This window comes from Bos grunniens, chromosome 12 (assembly GCF_055505025.1).
Source record: "Bos grunniens cultivar Pamir isolate PY7600 chromosome 12, Bosgru_T2T1.0, whole genome shotgun sequence".
Taxonomy (NCBI): Eukaryota; Metazoa; Chordata; class Mammalia; order Artiodactyla; family Bovidae; genus Bos; species Bos grunniens.
Genome location: NC_141176.1, coordinates 76,875,102 through 76,900,072, shown reverse-complemented (window position 1 = coordinate 76,900,072; position 24,971 = coordinate 76,875,102). Strand labels below are relative to the sequence as shown.

General features: G+C 39.0%; 1 protein-coding gene across 1 annotated transcript in view; it reads left to right on the top strand.

Moving 5' to 3' along the window:
* LOC147361934 (ATP-binding cassette sub-family C member 4-like) overlaps positions 1 to 24,971 on the top strand; it is a 219,558-nt gene that overhangs the window by 148,383 nt on the left and 46,204 nt on the right. Inside the window, 1 exon segment of the mRNA XM_086330254.1 lies at positions 18,495 to 18,650. Coding sequence (XP_086186380.1) covers positions 18,495 to 18,650 — 156 coding nt within the window.

Genomic DNA, 24,971 nt, shown 5'->3' with positions numbered 1-24,971 from the left:
ATTCCCTTTTCTCCACACCCTCTCCAGCATTTATTATTTGTAGACTTTTGGATCACAGCCATTCTGACTGGCGTGAAATGGTACCTCATAGTGGTTTTGATTTGCATTTCTCTGATAATGAGTGATGTTGAGCATCTTTTCATGTGTTTGTTCGCCATCTGTATGTCTTCTTTGGAGAAATGTCTACTTAGTTCTTTGGCCCATTTTTTGATTGGGTCATTTATTTTTCTGGAGTTGAGCTGTAGGAGTTGCTTGTATATTTTTGAGATTAGTTGTTTGTCCGTTGCTTCATTTGCTATTATTTTCTCCCATTCTGAAGGCTGCCTTTTCACCTTGCTAAAAGTTTCCTTTGTTGTGCAGAAGCTTTTAAGTTTAATTAGGTCCCATTTGTTTATTTTTGCTTTTATTTCCAATATTCTGGGAGGTGGGTCATAGAGGATCCTGCTGTGATGTATGTCAGAGAGTGTTTTGCCTATGTTCTCCTCTAGGAGTTTTATAGTTTCTGGTCTTACGTTTAGATCTTTAATCCATTTTGAGTTTATTTTTGTGTATGGTGTTAGAAAGTGTTCTAGTTTCATTCTTTTACAAGTGGTTGACCAGTTTTCCCAGCACCACTTGTTAAAGAGACTGTCTTTGATCCATTGTATATTCTTGCCTCCTTTGTCAAAGATAAGGTGTCCATATGTGCGTGGATTTATTGCTGGGCTTTCTATTTTGTTCCATTGATCAATATTTCTGTCTTTGTGCCAGTACCATACTGTCTTGATAACTGTGGCTTTGTAATAGAGCCTGAAGTCAGGTAGGTTGCTTCCTCCAGTTCCATTCTTCTTTCTCAAAGCTATCTGCTTTGGCTATTCGAGGTTTTTTGTATTTCCATACAAATTGTGAAATTACTTGTTCTAGCTCTGTGAAGAATACCATTGGTAGCTTGATGTGGATTGCATTGAATCTATAAATTGCTTTGGGTAGTATACTCATTTTCACTATATTGATTCTTCCAATCCATGAACATGGTATATTTCTCCATCTATTAGTGTCCTCTTTGATTCTTTTACCAGTGTTTTATAGTTTACTATATATAGGTCTTTAGTTTCTTTAGGTAGATATATTCCTAAGTATTTTATTCTTTCTGTTGCAATGGTGAATGGAATTGTTTCCTTAATTTCTCTTTCTGTTTTCTCATTATTAGTGTATAGGAATGCAAGAGATTTCTGTGTGTTGATTTTATATCCTGCAACTTTACTATAATCATTAATTAGTTCTAGTAATTTTCTGGTGGAGTCTTTAGGGTTTTCTATGTTGAGGATCATGTCATCTGCAAATAGTGAGAGTTTTACTTCTTTTCCAATTTGGATTCCTTTTATTTCTTTTTCTGCTCTGATTGCTGTGGCCAAAACTTCCAAAACTATGTTGAATAGTAATGGTGAAAGTGGGCACCCTTGTTTTGTTCCTGACTTTAGAGGAAATGCTTTCAATTTTTCACCATTGAGGATAATGTTTACTGTGGGTTTGTCATACATAGCTTTTATTATGTTGAGGTATGTTCCTTCTATTCCTGCTTTCTGGAGAGTTTTTATCATAAATGGATGTTGAATTTTGTCAAAGGCTTTCTCTGCATCTATTGAGATAATCATATGGTTTTTATTTTTCAATTTGTTAATGTGGTGTATTACATTGATTGATTTGCGGATATATATATTTTTTAATTGTATTTTATTTTTAAACTTTACAATATTGTATTAGCTCTGCCAAACATTGAAATGAATCCACCACAGGTACACCCATGCCCCCCACCCTGAACCCCCCTCCCTCCCCCCTCCCCAAACCCTCCCCCTGGGTCGTCCCAGTGCACCAGCCCCAAGCGTCCAATATCGTGGATATTGAAGAATCCTTGCATCCCTGGGATAAAGCCCATTTGGTAGTGGTGTATGATCTTTTTAATGTGTTGTTGGATTGTGAATGCGAGAATTCTGTTAAGGATTTTTGCATCTATGTTCATCAGTGATATTAGCCTGTAGTTTTCTTTTTTTGTGGCATCTTTGTCAGGTTTTGGTATTAGGGTGATGGTGGCTTCATAGAATGAGTTTGGAAGTTTACCTTCCTCTGCAATTTTCTGGAAGAGTTTGAGCAGAATAGGTGTTAGCTCTTCTCTAAATTTTTGGTAGAATTCAGCTGTGAAGCTGTCTGGACCTGGGCGTTTGTTTGCTGGAAGATTTTTGATTACAGTTTCAATTTCCGTGCTTGTCATGGGTCTGTTAAGATTTTCTATTTCTTCCTGGTCGAGTTTTGGAAAGTTGTACTTTTCTAAGAATTTGTCCATTTCTTCCACGTTGTCCATTTTATTGGCATGTAATTGTTGATAGTAGTCTCTTATGATCCTTTGTATTTCTGTGTTGTCTGTTGTGATCTCTCCATTTTCATTTCTAATTTTATTGATTTTATTTTTCTCCATTTGTTTCTTGATGAGTCTGGCTAATGGTTTGTCAATTTTATTTATCCTTTCAAAGAACCAGCTTTTGGCTTTGTTGATTTTTGCTATGGTCTCTTTTGTTTCTTTTGCATTTATTTCTGCCCTAATTTTTAAGATTTCTTTCCTTCTACTAACCTTGGGGTTCTTCATTTCTTCGTTTTCTAGTTGCTTTAGGTGTAGGGTTAGGTTATTTATTTGACTTTTTTCTTGTTTCTTGAGGTATGCCTGTATTGCTATGATTTTCCCCTTAGGACTGCTTTTAAAGTGTCCCATAGGTTTTGAGTTGTTGTGTTTTCATTTTCATTCGTTTCTATGCAAATTTTGATTTCTTTTTTGATTTCTTCTGTGATTTGTTGGTTATTCAGCAGCGTGTTGTTCAGCCTCCATATGTTGGAATTTTTAATAGTTTTTCTCCTGTAATTGAGATCTAATCTTACTGCATTGTGGTCAGAAAAGATGCTTGGAATGATTTCTATTTTTTTGAATTTACCATGGCTAGATTTATGGCCTAGGATGTGATCTATCCTGGAGAAGGTTCCATGTGCACTTGAGAAAAAGGTGAAATTCATTGTTTTGGGATGAAATGTCTTATAGATATCAATTATGTCTAACTGGTCTATTGTGTTGTTTAAAGTTTGTGTTTCCTTGTTAATTTTCTGTTTAGCTGATCTATCCATAGGTGTGAGTGGGGTATTAAAGTCTCCCACCATTATTGTGTTATTGTTAATTTCTCCTTTCGTACTTGTTAGCATTTGTCTTACATATTGCGGCACTCCCGTGTTGGGTGCATATATATTTATAATTGTTATATCTTCTTCTTGGATTGATCCTTTGATCATTATGTAGTGACCTTCTTTGTCTCTTTTCACAGCCTTTGTTTTAAAGTCTATTTCATCTGATATAAGTATTGCTACTCCTGCTTTCTTTTGGTCCCTATTTGCATGGAAAATCTTTTTCCAGCCCTTCACTTTCAGTCTGTATGTGTCCCCTGTTTTGAGGTGGGTCTCTTGTAGACAGCATATGTAGGGGTCTTGTTTTTGTATCCATTCAGCCAGTCTTTGTCTTTTGGTTGGAGCATTCAACCCATTTACGTTTAAGGTAATTACTAATAAGTATGATCCCATTGCCATTTACTTTATTGTTTTGGGTTCGATTTTATACACCATTTTTGTGTTTCCTGTCTAGAGAATATCCTTTAGTATTTGTTGGAGAGCTGGTTTGATGGTGCTGAATTCTCTGTTTTTGCTTGTCTGAAAAGCTTTTGATTTCTCCTTCATATTTGAATGAGATCCTTGCTGGGTACAATAATCTGGGCTGTAGGTTATTTTCTTTCATCACTTTAAGTATGTCTTGCCATTCCCTCCTGGCTTGAAGAGTTTCTATTGAAAGATCCGCTGTTATCCTTATGGGAATTCCCTTGTGTGTTATTTGTTGTTTTTCCCTTGCTGCTTTTAATATTTGTTCTTTGTGTTTGATCTTTGTTAATTTGATTAATATGTGTCTTGGGGTGTTTCGCTTGGGTTTATCCTGTTTGGGACTCTCTGGGTTTCTTGGACTTGGGTGATTATTTCCTTCCCCATTTTAGGGAAGTTTTCAACTATTATCTCCTCAAGTATTTTCTCATGGTCTTTCTTTTTGTCTTCTTCTTCTGGGACCCCTATGATTTGAATGTTGTAGCATTTAATATTGTCCTGGAGGTCTCTGTGATTGTCTTCATTTCTTTTAATTCGTTTTTCTTTTATCCTTTCTGATTCATTTATTTCTACCATTCTATCTTCTAATTCACTAATCCTCTCTTCTGCCTCTGTTATTCTACAATTTGTTGCCTCCAGAGTGTTTTTAATTTCATTTATTGCATTATTCATTATATATTGACTCTTTTTTATTTCTTCTAGGTCCTTGTTAAACCTTTCTTGCATCTTCTCAATCTTTGTCTCCAGGCTATTTATCTGTGATTCCATTTTAATTTCAAGATTTTGGATTAATTTCACTATCATTATTTGGAATTCTTTATCAGGTAGATTCCCTATCTCTTCCTCTTTTGTTTGGTTTGGTGGGCATTTATCCTGTTCCTTTATCTGCTGGGTATTCCTCTGTCTCTTCATCTTGTTTAAATTGCTGAGTTTGGGGTGTCCTTTCTGTATTCTGGCAGTTTGTGGAGTTCTCTTTATTGTGGCGTTTCCTCACTCTGTGTGGGTTTGTACAGGTGGCTTGTCAAGGTTTCTTGGTTAGGGAAGCTTGTGTCAGTGTTCTGGTGGGTGGAGCTGTACTTCTTCTCTCTGGAGTGCAATGAAATGTCCAGTAATGAGTTATGGGATGTCTATGGTTTTGGGGTGACTTTGAGCTGCCTGTACCTTGGATCTCAGGGCTGTGTTCCTTGTTGCTGGAGAATTTGCTTGGTATGTCTTGCCCTGAAACTTGTTGGCCCTTGTGTGGTGCTTGGTTTCAGTGTCAGTATGGAGGCATTTGATGAGCTCTTGTCAATTAATGTTCCTTGGAGTCAGGATCTCCCTGGAGTCAGGATTTGGACTTAAGCCTCCTGCTTCCAGTTATTAGTCTTATTTTTACAGTAGTTTCATAGCTTCTCCTTCTATACAGCACCATTGATAAAACATCTACGTTAAAGATGAGAAGTTTCTGTACCGTGAGGGTCACCCAGAGAGGTTCACAGCGTTATATGGAGAAAAGAAGAGGGAGGAGGGAGTTAGAGGTGACCCAAATGAGATGAGGTGGAATCAATAGAGGAGAGAGGGGGCTGTCCAGTAATCTCTTCCTTATTGTAAGAGATTATTACCCTTATTGTAAATGGGTACAAAATTGGTAACAAATACATAAAAGCAAAAATTAAAAATCTAGAGTAGAGTTTGGAATTTCAAAAATATGATGTTAAAGAAAAGAAGAAGGAAACGAAAGAGAGAAAAAATGAACAAACAAAAACAAACAAGGTCGTGAAATTATAAAGAAAATATAGGTACAAAATTGATAACTAATACCAAAAAGCAAAAGTTAAAAATCTAGAGTAGAGTTTGGAATTTCAAAAATACAATGTTAAAAAAAGAAGAAGAAAAATAAAGAGCGAGGGAAAAAAAACAAAAACAAAAACAACAAAGTCGCATAAATTATAAAGAAAATACAGGTACAAAATTGATAACAAATACCAAAAAGCATAAATTAAAAATCTAGAGTAGAGTTTGGAATTTCAGATATACAGTGTTATTTAAAAGAAGAAGAGAAAGACACAAGAAAAAGAAAAAGAGAAAATAAAAAAGGGTCACAGAAATTATGGGAAAAAAAAACTATAGGTACAAAATTGATAACAAATACCAAAAAGCTAAAATTAAAAATCTAGAGTAGAGTTTGGAATTTCAAAAATACAATGTTAAAGAAAAGAAGGAAAAGAAAGAAAAAACAAGGTCAAAAAAATTATAAAAATTATATATATGAAGTTTGCTTTTAAAAAAAATGGGGTCTTTTTTTTTTTTTTTGCAAAGTAATCAGTTATAAAAGTGAAAATTAAAGGAATAATAGAGGACTTAAATTTTTTTTAAAAAAAATAGAAAAAAAGAAAGAAAGAATGATCGTAAAAATAGTAAAAATATATCTAGGACTTTCTCTGGTTTTGTTGTGAGTATTGTTGGTTCAGTTCATTTTTGGCTAGTTCCTTGGTCCAACTTATATTTCTCAAGATTTATAGGCCCATTCCTATGTAGTTGGTACTAACCACAGGGTTTTAATTTATTGCCTGTAGCTTCCAAGGCGGTTCCCTCTGTTATAGCTTCTTCTTTTTGCTGGTCTCTTCAGTGTCTGGTTTCCGCCCTGGCACAAAGGGGACGGTGGAGGACACTTTTTTTTTTTTTTTTTAGACTCACTTGTTCAGTAGCGCTGAAGGGAGGGAGGGAGGGATGCTGCAAACAAATAACACTGGCGTGTGCTCGCAGTGCCTCAGCCACACTGGGTCTGCCCCCCGTTCACGGCGCATGTACCTTCCCTGCCCACGCTGCTCAGGCTCTAGGTTGCTCCACCGGGAACCATCTGTGGCCAGCCCTGGGCTGCCTGCACTTCCAGGTCCAAGCCGCTCAGGTTCAGGCACTCGGGTAGTCCTCAGAGGCGCAGACTCTCGGTTAGGCCTGCGTTTTGTGCCCTTCCCAGATCCGAGCAGCTCAGGTGATGAGGTGTTTGGCGCGCATGATTGCTGCGACTTATCGCCTCCCCGCCACTCGGTTATCTAGGTGTGCACTGGTGCACCTTCTCAGGCAGATGTTGACCGTCCAGATCCTCAAGAAGTTTTAGTTAGCAAAGAAGCCTGCTTATAGTTTTATAGATAATGTCTCTCTGGGGCTGCGATTGTCCCCTTCCAGCTCTGGCAGCCTATCACCGGAGGGGGATGGTCTGCCGCTGGCTATCTCTGTTCAGTCCTTTGTTCTGTGTGCGGGCCTGGCGGTGTCTTAGGTTAGGGCTGGCTTTTCGCGTGGTAGGTATCCCACAGTTTGGTTTGCTAGCCCAAATTATTTCGTTCAGATAGCGCTCGGGGTATTCAGGCCAGTTCCTTGCGATGCAGCCCGCACCGCGCCTCCCTGCCCACGCCGCACCTCCCTGTCCAGCCCCCGCTTGCTAATGGCGGATGCAGGCGTCTGCGCTGCTTCTCCACTGGGGAGTTACCGTAGGGCTCGCAATATGCGGGTTTTAATTGTTTATTTATTTTTCCTCCCAGTTATGTTGCCCTCTGTGCTTCCAAGGCTCGGCACAGATTCAGCAGTGAGAAGGTTTCCTGGTGCTTGGAAACTTCTCTCTTTTTAAGACTCCCTTCCCGGGATGGAACTCCGTCTCTCCCTCTTTTGCCTCTTTTTTTGTCTTTTATATTTTTTCCTACCTCCTTTCGAAGACTTGGGTTGCTTTTCTGGGTACCTGATGTCCTCTGCCAGCATTCAGAAGTTGTTTTGTGGAATTTACTTGGCGTTTAAATGTTCTTTTGATGAATTTGTGGGGGAGAAAGTGTTCTCCCCATTTTACTCCTCCGCATCTTAGCTCCTCCTCCACCTCTGCTTTTTTAATATGCTGTCTAGGTTGGTCATAACTTTTCTTCCAAGGAGCAAGCGTCTTTTAATTTCATGGCTGCACTCACCATCTTCAGTGATTTTGGAAGCACCAAAAAAGAAGTCTGTCACTGTTTCCCTGTCTATTTGCCATGAAGTGATGGGACCATATGCCATGATCTTATTTTTCTGAATGTCGAGCTTTAAGCCAACTTTTTCCCTCTCCTCTTTCACTTTCATCAAGAGGCTCGTTATTTCTTCTTCACTTTCTGCCATAAGGGTGGTGTCATCTGCATATCTGAAGTTATTGATATTTCTCCCAGAAATCTTGCTTCCAGGTTGTGCTTCATCCAGTCCAGCATTTCTCATGATGTATTATGCATATAAGTTAAATAAGCAGCATGACAATTTACAATTTTAATGTACTCCTTTCCCGATTTGGAACCAGTCTGTTGTTCCATGTCCGGTTTTAACTGTTGCTTCCTGACTTGCATACAGGTTTCTCAAGAATCAGGTCAGGTGGTATGGTATTCCCATGTCTAGGAATTTCCCACAGTTTGTTGTGATCCATGCACTCAAAGGCTTTGGCATCGTCAATAAAGCAGAAATAGATGTTTTTTCTGGAACTCTCTTGCTTTTTTGATGATCCAACGGATGTTGGCAATTTGACCTCTGGTTTCTCTGCTTTTTCTAAAACGAGCTTGAACATCTGGAAGTTCACGGTTCACATACTGTTGAAGCGTGGTTTGGAGAATTTTGTGCATTAGTTTACTAGTATGTGAGATGAGTGCAATTGTGTGATAGTTCGAGCATTCTTTGGCATTGCCTTTCTTTGGGACTGGAATGAAAACTGGTCATTTCCAGTCCTGTGACCACTGATGAGTTTTCCAAATTTGTTGGTATATTAAGTGCAGCACTTTCACAGCATCATCTTTCAGGATTTGAAATAGCTCAACTGGAATTCCATCACCTCCACTAGCTTTGTTCATAATGATACTTCCTAAAGCCAACTTGACTTCACATTCCAGGATGTCTGGCTCTAGGTGAGTGATCACACCATCGTGATTATCTGGGTCATAAAGGTCTTTTTTGTACAGTTCTTCTGTGTATTCTTGCCACCTCTTCTTAATATCTTCTCCTTCCATTAGGTCCAAACTGTTTCTGTCCTTTATTGTGCCCATCTTTGCATGGAATGTTTCCTTTGTATCTCTAAGTTTCTTGAAGAGATCTCTAGTCTTTCCCATTCTGTTGTTTTCCTGTATTTCTTTGCATTGTTTGTTTAAAAGGGCTCTCTATCCCTCTTGCTCTTCTTTGGAACTTTGCATTCAGATGGGTATATCTTTCCTTTTCTCCTTTGCCTTTTGCTTCTCTTCTTTTCACAGCTATTTGCAAGGCCTCCTCAGCAACCATTTTGCCTTTTTGCATTTCTTTTTCTTGGGGATGGTCTTGATCCCTGCCTCCTGCATAATGTCACAAACCTCCATCTATAGTTCTTCAGGGACTCTATCAGATCTAATCCCTTTAATTTATTTCTCACTTCTACTGTATAATTGTAAGGGATTTTATTTAGATCATACCTGAATGGTCTTGTGGATTTCCCTACTTTCTTCAATTTAAGTCTGAATTTGGCAATAAGGAACTCATGATCTGAGCTACAGTCAGCTCCCAGTCTTTTTTTTGCTGACTGTATAAAACAATATATATAAAGATATATAACACTGAATTATTTATAATAGCAAAATATTTGAGACCACCTAAGTATTCACCAATAGGGGAACAGATTACTACAGTAATTAATCATATTAATCCCATTTTCTTTAAATATATGAACTTATATTTTTAAGAACACATATGCAGAAATAAAAAGGATAAAAAAGAACACACACTCAAATCTAGAAAGAAAATACATCAACATCTTAAGAATGGTTTTATCAGAGTGCTTGGGTGATGGCTAATATTTATTTGCTTTTCAAATTGATTTCTACTGATTATGATGAAGAAAAAAGTTTATTTTGTTTTTGAAAAGGTAATGCAGCCTGACACTCAGGTGCTGAATGTGGACCTTAAAATGAGGGATTGTGTCATGAAACATTTCAAGAATAGAGTCTTCAGGGCTTGGCAGCATGCTGGACTCAGGGAAAGCTGGAAGTAAGGTAGACAGCTGAGTCTGTGATCCTGGGAAAGAAATAATGACAATAAAGTGAGGAAGTCAAAGGGACTGGCTCGTTTGATTGGGGTGCTGGATGTTGATCATATTGAGTTTGATATGTGAAGAGAGATCCAGGTGCAAATGTCTAACAAATTGGTGTACTTCTCATTTTATTGAAATTCATCAGAGGCGAGGCAAGAATTTCAGGCAAGGCTTTACTTGCTGCCTACTGCAGCAAGAGGGACCGAAAACAAGTAATAGGTTCCCTAGTTATCTTCCCAAGGTGGTTCCTTATATGGACTGACAGTAGGAACAGGTCCAGTGCATGGGCTGGAGGGGTGGCTTAGGTGTTTGTTCACTTCTTTGGTGGGTGTGTGTAGGGGGCATGCACAATACCCTATTTTAACCCTCAGCTCTTCAGAAGTAGCAGTTTGGGGTTTTCGGGTTTTTTTTGTTGTTGTTTGTTAAGTCTTTTTTAGAATCTCCTTGTCCATAATTTGCTTCAGTTGAGCGTACACACAGTTATTTTCATGGGCTTCTCTGGTGGCTCAGAAGGTAAATAATCTCCCTGCAATGTGGGAGAACCAGATTTGATCCCTGAGTCAGGAAGATCCCCTGGAGAAGGGAATGGCAACCACTCCAGTGTTCTTGCCTGGGGAATTCCATGGGCTGAGGAGCCTGGTGGGCTACAGTCTATGGGGTCACAGAGAGTTGGACACGACTGAGCGACTAACACATACACACAGTTATTTTTAGTCTCTTATAGTTTATTCGTATTTTGTTATTTGACGAGATGTTTGTCCGGTATAAGCACTGCAGCAAAGGGTCCCAGGTCCAATCCTGACTCAATCAGAGACCAATCCTGACTCTCTTAGAAAAACAGGCATTCACAAAGCTACTAAAATAAGATTTTTGTTGTGTCTTTTGTGTTAGGAATGCAAGCTTGCTGATACTGATGATCTCCATAGGCAATTGGTAAAACCCACTGATGACCATGAAAGACTTTCAGACTATAATTTTGATGACTGAATGGTAGAAATAGCCAGAGCTGGATTTTCTTTGAGTTATCTTTTCTTATTCTCCTCACAGTCGATTGAAGCTCACAGTCCTGTGATCATGAGAAACTCTCAGTGTCCCTGCATATCTCAGTCATATACACACAGTCTACAGATGTTCCAGTTTGCACACATGAATCAGTTTCACTGGAGCTGGTAGCATAGGAGTATACACATATTCTCACAGACACAGTTCTCACCTGTGTCCTGAGGTGTATCAGTTTACACATAAGAACACCCGGAAATACAGGCATAGCTGGTTTTATTGTGCTTCACATATATTGCATTTTTTTACAAATTGAATATTTGTGTTAAATCTGCAAGGAACAAATTCACTGGTGCCATTTTTCCTATAGCATTTTCTCACTTTGTGTCTCTTTGTCACATTTTGGTAATTCTCATAATATTTCAAACTTTTTCATTATTATTATATTTTTTATGATGATTAGTGGTCTTCACAGTTACTAAAGTCTGCTGAACGCTCTGGTGGTTAGCACTTTGTCAGTTTGGTCCAGTTGCTCAGTCATGTCCAACTCTTTGCAACCCAATGGACGGGAACACACCAGGTCTCCCTGTCCATTACAAATTCCTGGAGTTTACTCAAACTCATGTATATTGAGTCAGTGATATCATCAAAATATCTCATCCTCTGTCGTCCCCTTCTCCTCCCGCCTTCAATCTTTCCTAGCATCAGGGGCTTTTCAAATGAATCATTTATTTGCATCAGGTGGCCAAAGTTGTGGAGTTTCAGCTTCAGCATCAGTCCTTCCAATGAATATTTAGGACTGATTTCCTTTAGGATGGACTGGTTGGATCTCCTTGCAGTCCAAGGGACTCTCAAGAGTCTTCTCCAACACCACAGTTCAAAAGCATCAATTCTTCAACGTTCAGCTTTCTTCATAGTCCAACTCTCACATCCATACAGGACTACTGGAAAAACCATAGCCTTGACTAGATGCACCTTTGTTGGAAAAGTAATGTCTCTGCTTTTTAATATGCTTTCTAGGTTGGTCATAACTTTTCTTTCAAGGAGTAAGTGATTTTTTGTTTCATGGCTGCAGTCACCATCTGCAATGATTTTGGAGCCCAAAAAAATGAAGTCTGTCACTGTTTCCCTGTCTATTTGCCATGAAGTGATGGGACCAGAAGCCATGATCTTGGTTTTCTGAATGTTGAGCTCTAAGCCAACTTTTTCCCTCTCCTCTTTCACTTTCATCAAGAGGCTATTTAATTTTTCTTCACTTTCTGTCATAAGGGTGATGTCATCTGCATAACTGAAGTTATTGATATTTCTCCTGGAAATCTTGATTCCAACTTGTGCTTCCTCCAGCCCAACATTTCTCATGATGTATTCTTCATGTAAGTTAAATAAGCAGGGTGACAGCATAAAGCCTTGATGTACTCCTTCCCCAATTTGAAACCAGTCTGTTGTTCTATGTCCAATTCTAACTGTTGCTTCCTGACCTGCATACAGGTTTCTCAAGAGTCAAGTCAGGTGGTCTGGTATTCCCATCTCTTTCAGAATTGTCCACAGTTTATTGTGATCCACACAGTCAAAGGCTTTGGCATAGTCAATAAAGCAGAAATAGATGCTTTTCTGGAACTCTCTTGCTCTTTCTGTGATCCACCAGATGTTGGCAATTTGATCTCTGGTTCCTCTGCCTTTTCTAAAACCAGCTTGAACATCTGGAAGTTCACAGCTCATGTACTTTTGAAGCCTGGCTTGGAGAATTTTGAGCATTACTTTTCTAGTGTGTGAGATGAGTGCAATTGTGCAATAGTTGGAGCATTCTTTGGCATTACCTTTCTTTGGGATTGGAATGAAACCTGAGCTTTTCCAGGCCTCTGGCCACTGCTGAATTTTCCAAATTTGTTGGCATATTGAATGCAGCACTTTTTAGCAAGAAACTTTCAAAATTAAGGTATGCATCCGTACATTGTTTTTTAGACATAAGGCTATTGGACAGTTAAATTATAGTATAGTATAAAGATAACTTTACTATGCATGGAGAAATAAAAATATTTCTATGACTCACCTTATTTTGTGATGTTCACTTTACTGAGGTGGTCTGGAACCGAATCCACAATATCTTTGAAATCTGCCTATACAAAGAACACATAAGACACATGTATACACATTAAAACCTCCAAATGGATTAAAGATCTAAACGTAAGACCAGAAACTATAAAACTCCTAGAGGAGAACATAGGCAAAACACTCTCCGACATACATCACACCAGGATCCTCTATGACCCACCTCCCAGAATATTGGAAATAAAAGCAAAAATAAACAAATGGGACCTAATTAAACTTAAAAGCTTCTGCACAACAAAGGAAACTATTAGCAAGGTAAAAAGGCAGCTTTCAGAATGGGAGAAAATAATAGCAAATGAAGCAACGGACAAACAACTAATCTCAAAAATATACAAGCAACTCCTACAGCTCAACTCCAGAAAAATAAATGACCCAATCAAAAAATGGGCCAAAGAACTAAGTAGACATTTCTCCAAAGAAGACATACAGATGGCGAACAAACACATAAAAAGATGCTCAACATCACTCATTATCAGAGAAATGCAAATCAAAACCACTATGAGGTACCATTTCACGCCAGTCAGAATGGCTGCGATCCAAAAGTCTACAAGCAATAAATGCTGGAGAGGGTGTGGAGAAAAGGGAACCCTCTTACACTGTTGGTGGGAATGCAAACTAGTACACCCACTATGGAGAACAGTGTGGAGATTCCTTAAAAAACTGGAAATAGAACTGCCTTATGACCCAGCAATCCCACTGCTGGGCATACACACTGAGGAAACCAGAAGGGAAAGAGACACGTGTACCCCAATGTTCATCGCAGCACAATTTATAATAGCCAGGACATGGAAGCAACCTAGATGCCCATCAGTAGATGAATGGATAAGAAAGCAGTGGTACATATACACAATGGAGTATTACTCAGCCATTAAAAAGAATACATTTGAATCAGTTCTAATGAGGTGGATGAAACTGGATCCTATTATACAGAGTGAAGTAAGCCAGAAAGAAAAACACCAATACAGTATACTAATGCATATATATGTAATTTAGAAAGATGGTAACAATAACCCTGTGTACGAGACAGCAATAGAGACACTGATGTATAGAACAGTCTTATGGACTCTGTGGGAGAGGGAGAGGGTGGGAAGATTTGGGAGAATGGCATTGAAACATGTATAATATCATGTATGAAATGAGTCGCCAGTCCAGGTTCGATGCACGATACTGGATGCTTGGGGCTGGTGCACTGGGATGACCCAGAGTGATGGTATGGGGAGGGAGGAGGGAGGAGTGTTCAGGATGGGGAACACATGTATACCTGTGGCGGATTCATTTTGATATATGGCAAAACCAATAAAATATTGTACATTAAAAAAAAAAAAAACTACTTGTATGGAGAGAATGGCCCATTTAAATTACATAAATTACAGTTTACCATAAGGTCCAAAGTGAAGTCAAGTGGGCCTTAGGAAGCATCACTACGAACAAAGCTAGTGGAGGTGATCAAGTACCAGTTGAGCTATTTCAAATGCTGAAAGATGATGCTGTGAAAGTGCTGCACTCAATATGCCAGCAAATTGGAAAACTCAGCAGTGGCCACAGGACTGGAAAAGGTCTTTTCATTCCAACCCCAAAGAAAGTCAATGTCAAAGAATGTTCAAACTACTGCACAATGGCACTCATCTCTCACACTTGTAAAGTAATGTTTAATTTCTCCAAGCCAGGCTTCAGCAATACGTGAATTGCGAACTTCCAGATGTTCAAGCTGGTTTTAGAAAAGGCAGAGGAACCAGAGATCAAATTGCCAACATCCACTAGATCATCAAAAAAGCAAGAGAGTTCCAAAAAAAAAAAACCAAAAACATATATTTCTGCTTTATTGACTATGCCAAACCTTTGACTGTGTGGATCACAATAAACTGTGGAAAATTCTAAAAGAGATGGGAATACCAGACCACCTGACCTGCCTCTTGACACACGTATATGCAGGTCAGGAAGCAACAGTCAGAACTGGACTTAGAACAACAAACTGGTTCCAAATAGAAAAAGGAGTACATCAAGGCTTTATATTGTCACCCTGCTTATTTAACTTCTATGCAGAGTACATCATGAGAAATGCTGGACTGCAGGAAGCACAAGCTGGAATCAAGATTGCTGGGAGAAATGTCAATAACCTCAGATATGCAGATGACACCACCCTTATGGCAGAAAGTGAAGAAGAATTAAAAAGCCTCTTGATGAAAATGAAAGAGGAGAGGGAAAAAGTTGGCTTAAAGCTCAACATTCAAAAAACAAAGATCATGGCATCTGGTCCCATCACTTCATGGCAAGTAGATGGGGAAAGAGTGGGCACAGTGGCTGACTTTATTTTTCTGGGCTGGAAAATCACTGCATATGGCCATGAAATTAAAAGATGCTTACTCCTTGGAAAGTTATTACCAACCTAGACATCATATTAAAAAGCAGAGACATTACTTTGCCAATAAAGGTCAGTCTAGTAAAGGCTATGGTTTTTTCAGTGATCATGTATGGATGTGAGAGTTGGACTATGAAGAAAGCTGAACGTTGAAGAATTGATGGTTTTGAACTGTGGTGTTGGAGAAGACTCTTGAGAGTCCCTTGGACTGCAAGGAGATCCAACCAGTCCATCCTAAAGGAGATCAGTTCTGAGTCTTCATTGGAAGGACTGATGTTGAAGCTGAAACTCTAATACTTTGACCATCTAATACTCTAATACTTTGGCGAAGATATGACTCATTTGAAAACACCCTGATGCTGGGAGAGATTGAGGGCAGGAGGAGAAGGGGATGACAGAGGATGAGACGTTTGGATGGCATCACCGACTCGATGGACATGGGTTTGGGTGAACTCTGGCAGTTGGTCATGGATAGGGAGGCCTGGCGTGCTGCTTTTCATGGGGTTGCAAAGAGTCGGACAAGAGTGAGCAACCGAACTGAACTGATAAGGTACAAAATGGCTACCAAAATAAATCAATTGATGCCCCTATTCTTTTTTAAAAAATTAATTAGTTAATTAATTTTATTTTACAATATTTTATTGTAAAATATTTTTTGTAAAATTTGTAAATTTTGTAATTTTGTAAAAATTTTGTAAAATTTTACAAAAAAAATTTTGTAAAATATTGTAAAATATTTTATTGTAAAATATTTTATTGACTTGAATCCACCATGAGTGTGCATGTGTTCCCCATCCTGAACCCCTCTCCCACCTTCCTCCCCATTTCATCCCTCTGGGTCATCCCAGTGCAGCAACCCCGAGCACCCTGTATCATGCATCAAACCTGGACTAGCGATTCGTTTCATATGATATTTTACGAGTTTCAATGCCAATCTACCATATCATCCCACCCTCACCCTCTCCCATAGAGTCCAAAAGACTGTTCAATACATCTGTGTCTCTTTTGCTGTCTCTCATACAGGGTTATCATCACCTTCTTTCTAAATTCCATATATATGCATTAGTATACTGTATTGGTTTTTTCTTTCTGGCTTACTTCACTCTGTATAATAGGCTCCAGTTTCATCCACCTCTTTAGAACGGATTCAAATGTATTCTTTTTAATGGCTGAGTAATACTCCATTGTGTATATGTATCACAGCTTTCTTTTTTTTTTTTCTTTGTAAATTTTTTTTTAATTTTTTAACTTAACAATATTATATTGGTTTTGCCATATATCAAAATGAATCCGCCACAGGTATACATATGTTCCCCATCCTGAACCCTCCTCCCTCCTCCCTCCCCATACCATCCCTCTGGGTCGTCCCAGTGCACCAGCCCCAAGCATCCAGTATCGTGCATCGAATCCATTCACCTGCTGACGGACATCTAGGTTGCTTCCATGTCCTGGCTATTATAAACAGTACTGTGATAAACATTGGGGTATACGTGTCGCTTTCAATTCTGGTTTCCTCAATGTGTATGCTCAGCAGTGGGATTGCTGGGTCATATGGCAGTTCTATTTCCAGTATTTTAAGGAATCTCCACACTGTTCTCCATAGTGGCTGTACTAGTTTGCATTCCCACCAACAGTGTAAGAGGGTTCCCTTTTCTCCACACCCTCTCCAGCATTTATTGCTTGTAGACTTTTGGATCGCAGCCATTCTGACTGGCGTGAAATGGTACCTCATAGTGGTTTTGATTTGCATTTCTCTGATAATGAGTGATGTTGAGCATCTTTTTATGTGTTTGTTAGCCATCTGTATGTCTTCTTTGGAGAAATATCTGTTTAGTTCTTTGGCCCACTTTTTGATTGGGTCTTTTATTTTTCTGGAATTGAGCTGCAGGTGTTGCTTGTATATTTTTGAGATTAATTCTTTGTCTGTTGTGAAGTGAAGTCCCTATTCTTATGTGTGTGTTTGTTAGTCCCTCAGTCATCTGACTTCTATATTTAATCTCTATAAAGATAAATTCTTTTCTTAATGTCATTATTGATTTTACAGATTATATGTGAGATTACCAACATATAATCTGTCCTCAGAAAGTTCTACGTTCCCTGTTTAAAGGCTTGAATTTTTAAAATTTACTGAATTAACTTACAAATGATTGAAAGCATATCTTACATCCCTCACTGGTTCCAGATTCTTAAATAGAAGTGAAATGATCTCTTGGGAAGCTTCCACCAGGATTCATCAATTGGGCAAACTCATTGATTTAAAAAAAATTTTTAAAAAGCCAGTTTTTGCATACATGCTTGAATGTAGTCAGTTAAAAGCTAGCTTTTGCAACACAGTTTCATTCCTCACCAGCATTTTACCTGCTTTCTTATCTCTTATACCTGCTTAGTGTGTTCGACTTTTTGCAACCTCAAGGACTATAGCCTGCCAGGGTCCTCTGTCTATGCTTTATGTTGATCTTTGAATATACTGTTAGTGCACTTAATTTCTCTTTGTTTTGGTTTTAATAAATAGACTGATACTTCACATGTGTCTTTCTAAGATATTGTAGGTTTCAACTGGTTTTTAAAATCCCTTTTGAAGTGCTGAGATGAAAGGTTCCATATAAATAGCAAATGTTAATTGTATTATTAATCTCATTATGTGAATTTTGCTTATTGGCTGCTGCCCATTAAGACAATGAGACCTGCGTTTTACAATTGTAAGATGTTTTGTTCAAGGACAGAACATAATTAAGGTATTTAATGTTGGGAAGTGACTTAGTTTTTCTACCAAAAAAATTCCTCTCAAATAATAGAACCCTCAGAAAATGAATAGCTATTTGTGTATAACACTTCTGACTTGTTCACATTTCTGTAAAATTATCCACATAATTCTCAATGTAGAAATACCTGGCATTAGGAATAAAGATAATTTAAACTTAATTTTTATGAATCACTTAGGAAACTGCTAGCTTTTCACTGCCTATAGATTGATTCTGTTATTTTTAACTCTTCTTTGAACCATGGGGTCTCAACTAGGGGACATTTGTCAATGTCTGACATTTTTGATTGCCACAATGTGGGGAATGTTTCTTGTTTCTAGTGGTTAGGCTCTGACATACTACTGAAAATCCTACAATATGCAGGATATTGGGCATATATCCACACAAAACCAACTATAATTAATTATCCCCCAATAATGAATTATCTGGCCCCAAACTTCAACAGTTGCCATGACTGAGAAATGTTTAGACTACATTCTACATAGAACCTTTAAAATTCTTCCTCAACTGGCAGGGTTTCTCCTGGGTTTGTTGCATGTTAATTCTTAATCCCTTCTGGATCTCATTACAGGTTGGCATTGTGGGAAGAACAGGAGCTGGAAAAAGTTCTATTTTTTCTGCAGTTTTTCGATTGTCAGAACCCGAAGGCATACTTTGGGTTGATTATTATTGGATAGGAGATGCTGGACTTCACAATTTAAGGAAGAAAATGTCAATCATATTACAGGTTTGCACCTCAGAGCATTCTCACATGTTCTTTTTATAAGGCACCTAAGTTTGATTGATTTTAATTTGATTTTTGTTTGTTTTCAAACTGGATGAAAATGTTAATCCTTTTGCCCCCAATAGAGCATATTTTTAGCAGCAGGTATTTTCAACAGATATTCTCATCACATACAAGATTTTGTTTTAATTATTTTATATTGAAATATAGTTGATGTACAATGTTGTGTTAGTTTCTGGTGTATAGCAAAGTGACTCAGTTGATTTAGTTGATATATGTGTATACATATATATACTTTTTCATATTCTTTTCCATTATGATTTATTTCAGTTTTCAGTTCAGTCATCCAGTTATGTCCGACTCTTTGCGGCCCTATGGACTGCTATATGCCAGGCTTCCCTGTCCATCACCAACTCCCAGGGCTGGGTCAAACTCATAGCCATCGAGTCGGTGATGCCATCCACCCATCTCATCTTCTGTCATCCCTTCTCTTCCTGCCTTCAGTCTTTCCCAGTCTCACTTCCATATATGACTACTGGAAAACCATAGCTTTGACTATACAGAACAGACCTTTGTTGGCAAAGCAATGTCTCTGCTTTTTAATATGCTATCTAGGTTGGTCATAACTTTTCTTCAAAGGAGCAAATGTCTTTTAATTTCATGGCTGTAGTCACTATCTGCAGTGATTTTGGAGCTTAAAAAGATAAAATCTGTCACTGTTTCCATTTTTTCCCCATCTGTTTGGGGACTAAATGCCATGATCTTAGTTTTCTGAATGTTGAGTTTTAAGTCAACTTTTTCACTTCCCCCTTTCACTTTCATCAAAAGGCTCTTTAGTTCGTCTTCAATTTCTGCCATAAGGGTGGTGTCATCTGCATATCTGAGGTGACTGATATTTCTCCTGGAAATCTTTATTCCAGCTTGTGCTTCATCCAGCCCTGCATTTTGCATGATGTACTCTGCATATAAGTGAAATAAGCAGGGTGACAATATACAGCCTTGACGTACTCCTTTCCTGATTTATAACCAGTCTTTATTTTCCATGTCCAGTTCTAACTGTGGCAAATAGATGGGGAAACAGTGGAAACAGTGACTGACTTTATTATCTGGGGCTCCAAAATCACTGTAGATGGTGATTGCAGCCATGAAATTAAAAGATGCTTAATCCTTAGAAGGAAAGTTATGACCAACCTAGACAGCATATTAAAAAGCAGAGACATTACTTTGTCAATAAAGGTCCATACTTGTCAATACTAGTCAAGGCTATGGTTTTTCCAGTAGGCATGTATGGATGTGAGAGTTGGACTATAAATAAAGCTGAGCACAGAAGAATTGATGCTTTTGAACTGTGGTGTTGGAGAAAACTCTTGAGAGTCCCTTGGACTGCAAGGAGATCCAACCAGTGCATCCTAAAGGAGATCAGTCCTGGGTGTTCATTGGAAGGACTGATGACCCAGAAGGATGGTATGGGGAGGGAGGTGGGAGAGGGGTTCAGGACGGTGAACACGTGTACACCCGTGGAGGATTCATGTTGATGTATGGCAAAACCAATACAATATTGTAAAGTAATTAGCCTCCAATTATATAAATTTATATTTAAAAAAAAGAAACTGAAACTCCAATATTTTGGCCACCAGATGGGAAGATCTGACTCTTTTGAAAAGACCCTGATGTTTGGAAAGTTTGAAGGGAGGATGAGAAGGGGACGACAGAGGATGAGATGGTTGGATGGCATCATCTACTCAGTGGACATGAGTTTGGGTAAACTCTGGAAGTTGGTGATGGACAGGGAGGCCTGGCATGCTGCGGTTCATGGGGTCGCAAAGAGTCGGACATGAGTGAGCAACTGAATTGATACTGGGTATTAGATTCATAACTTAGTGATTATAGTAGGAAATAATAGATGATCAAAACCATGCACAGGAAAAAGAAATACAAAAAAGCAAAATGGTTGTCGGAAGAGGCCTTACAATAACTGAGAAAAGAAGAGAAGCTAAAAGCAAAGGAGAAAAGGAAAGATATACCCATTTGATTGCAGAGTTCCAGAGGATAGCAAGGAGAGATAAAAGAGCCTTTTTAACAATACAGTGCAAAGAAATAGAGGAAAACAACAGAATGGGAAAGACCAGATATCTCTTCAAGAAAATTAGAGATACCAAGGGAATATTTCATGCAAAGATAGGCACAATAAAGGACAGAAATGGTACGGCCTAACAGAAGCAAAAGATATTAAGCAGAGGTGGCAAGAGTACACAGAAGAACTATACAAAAAAGACCTTAATGACCTGGATAATTGTGATGGTATGATCACTCACCTAGAGCCAGACATCTTGAAGTGTGAAGTCAAGTGGGCCTTAGGAAGAATCACTATGAAAAAAAGTAGTGGAGGTGATGGAATTCCAGCTGAGCTATATCAAAGCCTCAAAGATGATGCTGTAAAAGCGCAGCACTCAATATGCCAGCAAATTTGGAAACTCAGCAGTGGCCACAGGACTGGAAAAGGTCAGTTTTCATTCCAACCACAAAGGGCAATGCCAAGAAATGTTCAAAGTAATGCACAATTTTACTCGTTTCACATGCTAGCAAAATAATGCCAAAAACCCTTCAAGCTAAGCTTCAACAGTATGTGAACCAAAATCTTCTATATGTCCAAGCTGGATTTAGAAAAGGTGGAGTAACCAGAGATCAAGTTGCTAACATCCATTGGGTCATAGAGAAAGCTAGAGAATTCCAGGGAAACATCTGTTTCACTGACAATACTAAGGACTGTGTAGATCACAACAAACTGTGGAAAATTCTTAAGGAGATGGGAATGCCAGGCCACCTTACCTGCCACTTGAGAAACCTATATGCAGGTCCAGAAGCAACAGTTAGAACTGGACATGGAACAACAGACTGGTTCCAAATAGGAAAAGGAGTATGTCAAGGCTGTATATTGTCATTCTGCTTATTTAACTTATATACAGGGTACATCAGGTGAAATGCCAGACAGGATGAAGCACAAGCTGACATCAAGATTGCTAGGAGAAATATCAATAACCTCTGATATGCAGGTGACACCACCCTTATGGTAGAAAGTGAAGAGGAACTAAAGAGCCTCTTGATGAAGGCAAGAGTGAAAGTGAAAGAGGAGAGTGAAAAAGCTGGCTTAAAACTCAACATTCAAAAACAAAGATCATGGCATCTGGTCCCATCACTTCATGGCAAATAGACAGGGAAACAATGGAAACAGTGACAGACTTTAGTTTTTTGGGCTCCAAAATCACTGCAGATGGTGACTGCAGCCATGAAATTAAAAGAAGTTTGCTCCTTTTTCATAGTCAAAAAAAGCTATGACTAACCTAGACAGCATATTAAAAAGCAGAGACATTACTTTGCCTACAAAGGTCTGTTTAGTCAAAGCTCTAATTTCTCCAGTAGTCATGTATGGATGTGAGAGCTGGACAGGCTGAGCACCAAATAACTAATGCCTTCCAACTGTGGAGGTGGAGAAGACTGTTGAGAATCCCTTGAACAACAAGGAGATCAAACCAGTCAATCCTAAAGCCAATCAGTCCTGAATATTCATTGGAAGGACTAATGCTGAAGCTGAAGCTACAGTACTTTGGCCACCAAATGCAAAGAGCTGACTTATTGGAAAAGACCCTGATGCTGGGAAAGATTGAAGACAGGAGGAGAAGGAGACAACAGAGGATGAGATGTTTGGATAACATCACCGACTCAGTGGAGTTTGAGCAAACTCTGGGCGATGGTGAAGGACAGGGAAAGATGGCATGCTGCAGTCCATGGGGTGGCAGAATCAGACATGACTGCATGACTGAAGAATAACAAGAGAAAAATGAAGTTAAATTCCCAAGATTTATGTTTTGATTGTACCCATCTCTGAAATGGGCCAGATGAAATTAGTTTTAGAAATAATTAGCATGTCTGCAAATTACTTTTATGTCAATGGATGAAAGTATCTATAAATGTGCCCTGTTAATGCTTCTTGATAAGAAAAGTTTGTGTGCTTGTGTAGGTAAAAGTACTCTCTATGTAAAGATATAACACTGGATGAATCTTGGCTCTGCATGTAACGTTTTGGCAGTACATCTGAGCAAAGACTAAACATCCCTTGACATCACCAGGTTTTGGATTTGCTCCATCAGTTTCCATTCTACCTTTGTGCCTGCTTTATGTACACACTCAGAGAGTTTGCTTACAGAACATTATTAAGCTTTGTATCCATGTAGATAATAATCGCCAACCATTGTAAACACAGAACCTTTATTTATTTTTGTTTCACTTTATATGCACTTTATATTCATGCCAATGCACAGTATTGGTTGACTCAAGAGAGAGAATCTGAAGAGATCCTGCAATGTGTAAATGGTCCAAGGAAGTCATTCAGGAGGCAGCCAGTGATTGAATGTTTAAGAGTGGAAACCAAGGAGAAGCGACAGCGCAGCGCGGTGCGGCGAAGCTTCGGCTCCCCTTTCCCCCTTGCCGGGCGAGCGGTGTCTATGGGGCACCCGCCGCTGCCCCCGCCGCTACCGCCACCGCTGCTGCCGCCGCTGGAAACCAAGTATCAACATGACCCACATTTTTATTTCTACTCTGCCCCATCTGACTATGGGGCCTTGATGAAATCATTCAGCTTCTAAGGTTCATAGTCCTGGTCCTTAAACCAGTTCTAGAAATTACTGCTGCACAGATTTGTTGTGAAGACATAACTGGATAAGAAAACAGTTGTGGCCCATTTCTAGTTCTTAGGAATCCTCAGTCAGTAGTAGCTATTACTATCCTTAAGGATCAGGGCATTGACCTTTCCAATAACTTCTAGTTAAGTAGAAAGAGTAACACATTCTGTACTGATTTTGCTGTTTAATTTCTGTTTATATTTTTGTGGTTTTGGGTGATTTTGTTTACATGTATTGTTTATAGTGTAAAGTGCATTGTTTATATAAATTTAAAGAGTGAAAGGAAAACAGATTAGCAAAATAGGAGTTTTAAGGAAAGGCAAGACAGAAAAATCTGTCTTTCCAATAAGAAACAACAGGAGAGAATATAACTTCCTTTTTATCTTTTGATATCTGACTCCCGTCCCATAACTTTCTTTCCAGCCCCCCAACTCTGTACCCACTCATACTTCTCAGCCCTCCATGAAGATTTCTGTTTTGCCCTCCCCACATTCTTGACTATTTTCTTCCTCTCCTTGAGGACAGGACCTCTGTGTCTCATTTCTGTTGCTCTAGTGTTTGTTGCAGGCCCTGACAAGTTACACAAGTATTAATAATAATCCCTAACATTTGTGGAATCCTTAGCTCCGGGAGTTCGTGATGGACAGGGAAGCCTGGTGTGATGCAGTCCATGGAGTCACAAAGAGTTGGACAGGACTGAGTGACTGAAATGAACTGAACTAACATGTTTTAACATGTTCCCTCGTTCATGGTTGGTAAATAATCTGGCTGCAGTGTGGGAGACCTGGGTTGTATCCCTGGGTTGGGAAGATCCCCTGGAGAAGGGAAAGGCTACTCACTCTAGTATTCTGGCCTGGAGAATTCCATGAACTGTATAGTCCATGGGGTCACAAAGAGTTGGATACAACTCAGTGATTTTCACTTTAACATGTTTTATCCTCTTACCATCTCCCACTTTTTGCTCACAAGAATTCTATGGTTATCCTCATCTTACAGATTTTAAAACTGAAGCACTCGAAACTTAACTTACCATGGGGCAAAGCCTGGACTTTAATTTAGAGAGATTCCCAACTCCACAATCCAGCAGGAGAAAATTTGATACTGTGTTTACTTGAAGTTACTTGTCTCAGAGCAGAAAACTTAGAATCCTCTTTCCCCAAACAAATAGGAAGCAGTGATGCTTGTTTTCTCAACACCTTGATTTAGGAGTCCTAGGAAGCTGAGCTCAGGCTCTGCCAAGGAGGAGCCTAGTGCTGTTTCTTTGAGTTGCCCCACTTAGGTGATCCAGGTCTGCATCATCTTCCCTGACTCCCTCTGCCCTGTGATCCTGTGATCAGCAGCAGATTTCAGGGTGGTCTCTCTCTCCCCCATCACTATGGACCCCACCATGAACAGGTCAGAAATGGGGAGATGTGATAGCAACAAGGACTTGCCTAGAAACCAGAGGCAGGGGAGTGGTGACATAGACCATCCATCCTGAAGTCCTAGGGGGAACTTTCAAAGACAAATACTATATAATCTTAGGAAGGTACTCCTCAATTTGTGTTCAAAATTTCAGGAAAAGCAAAATATGAAAGTACTTCCTAGATGATTTCCTTAAGTGGAACAGGTAGCTCAAGTCTGTGCATCCTTTGCGCTAGAATGT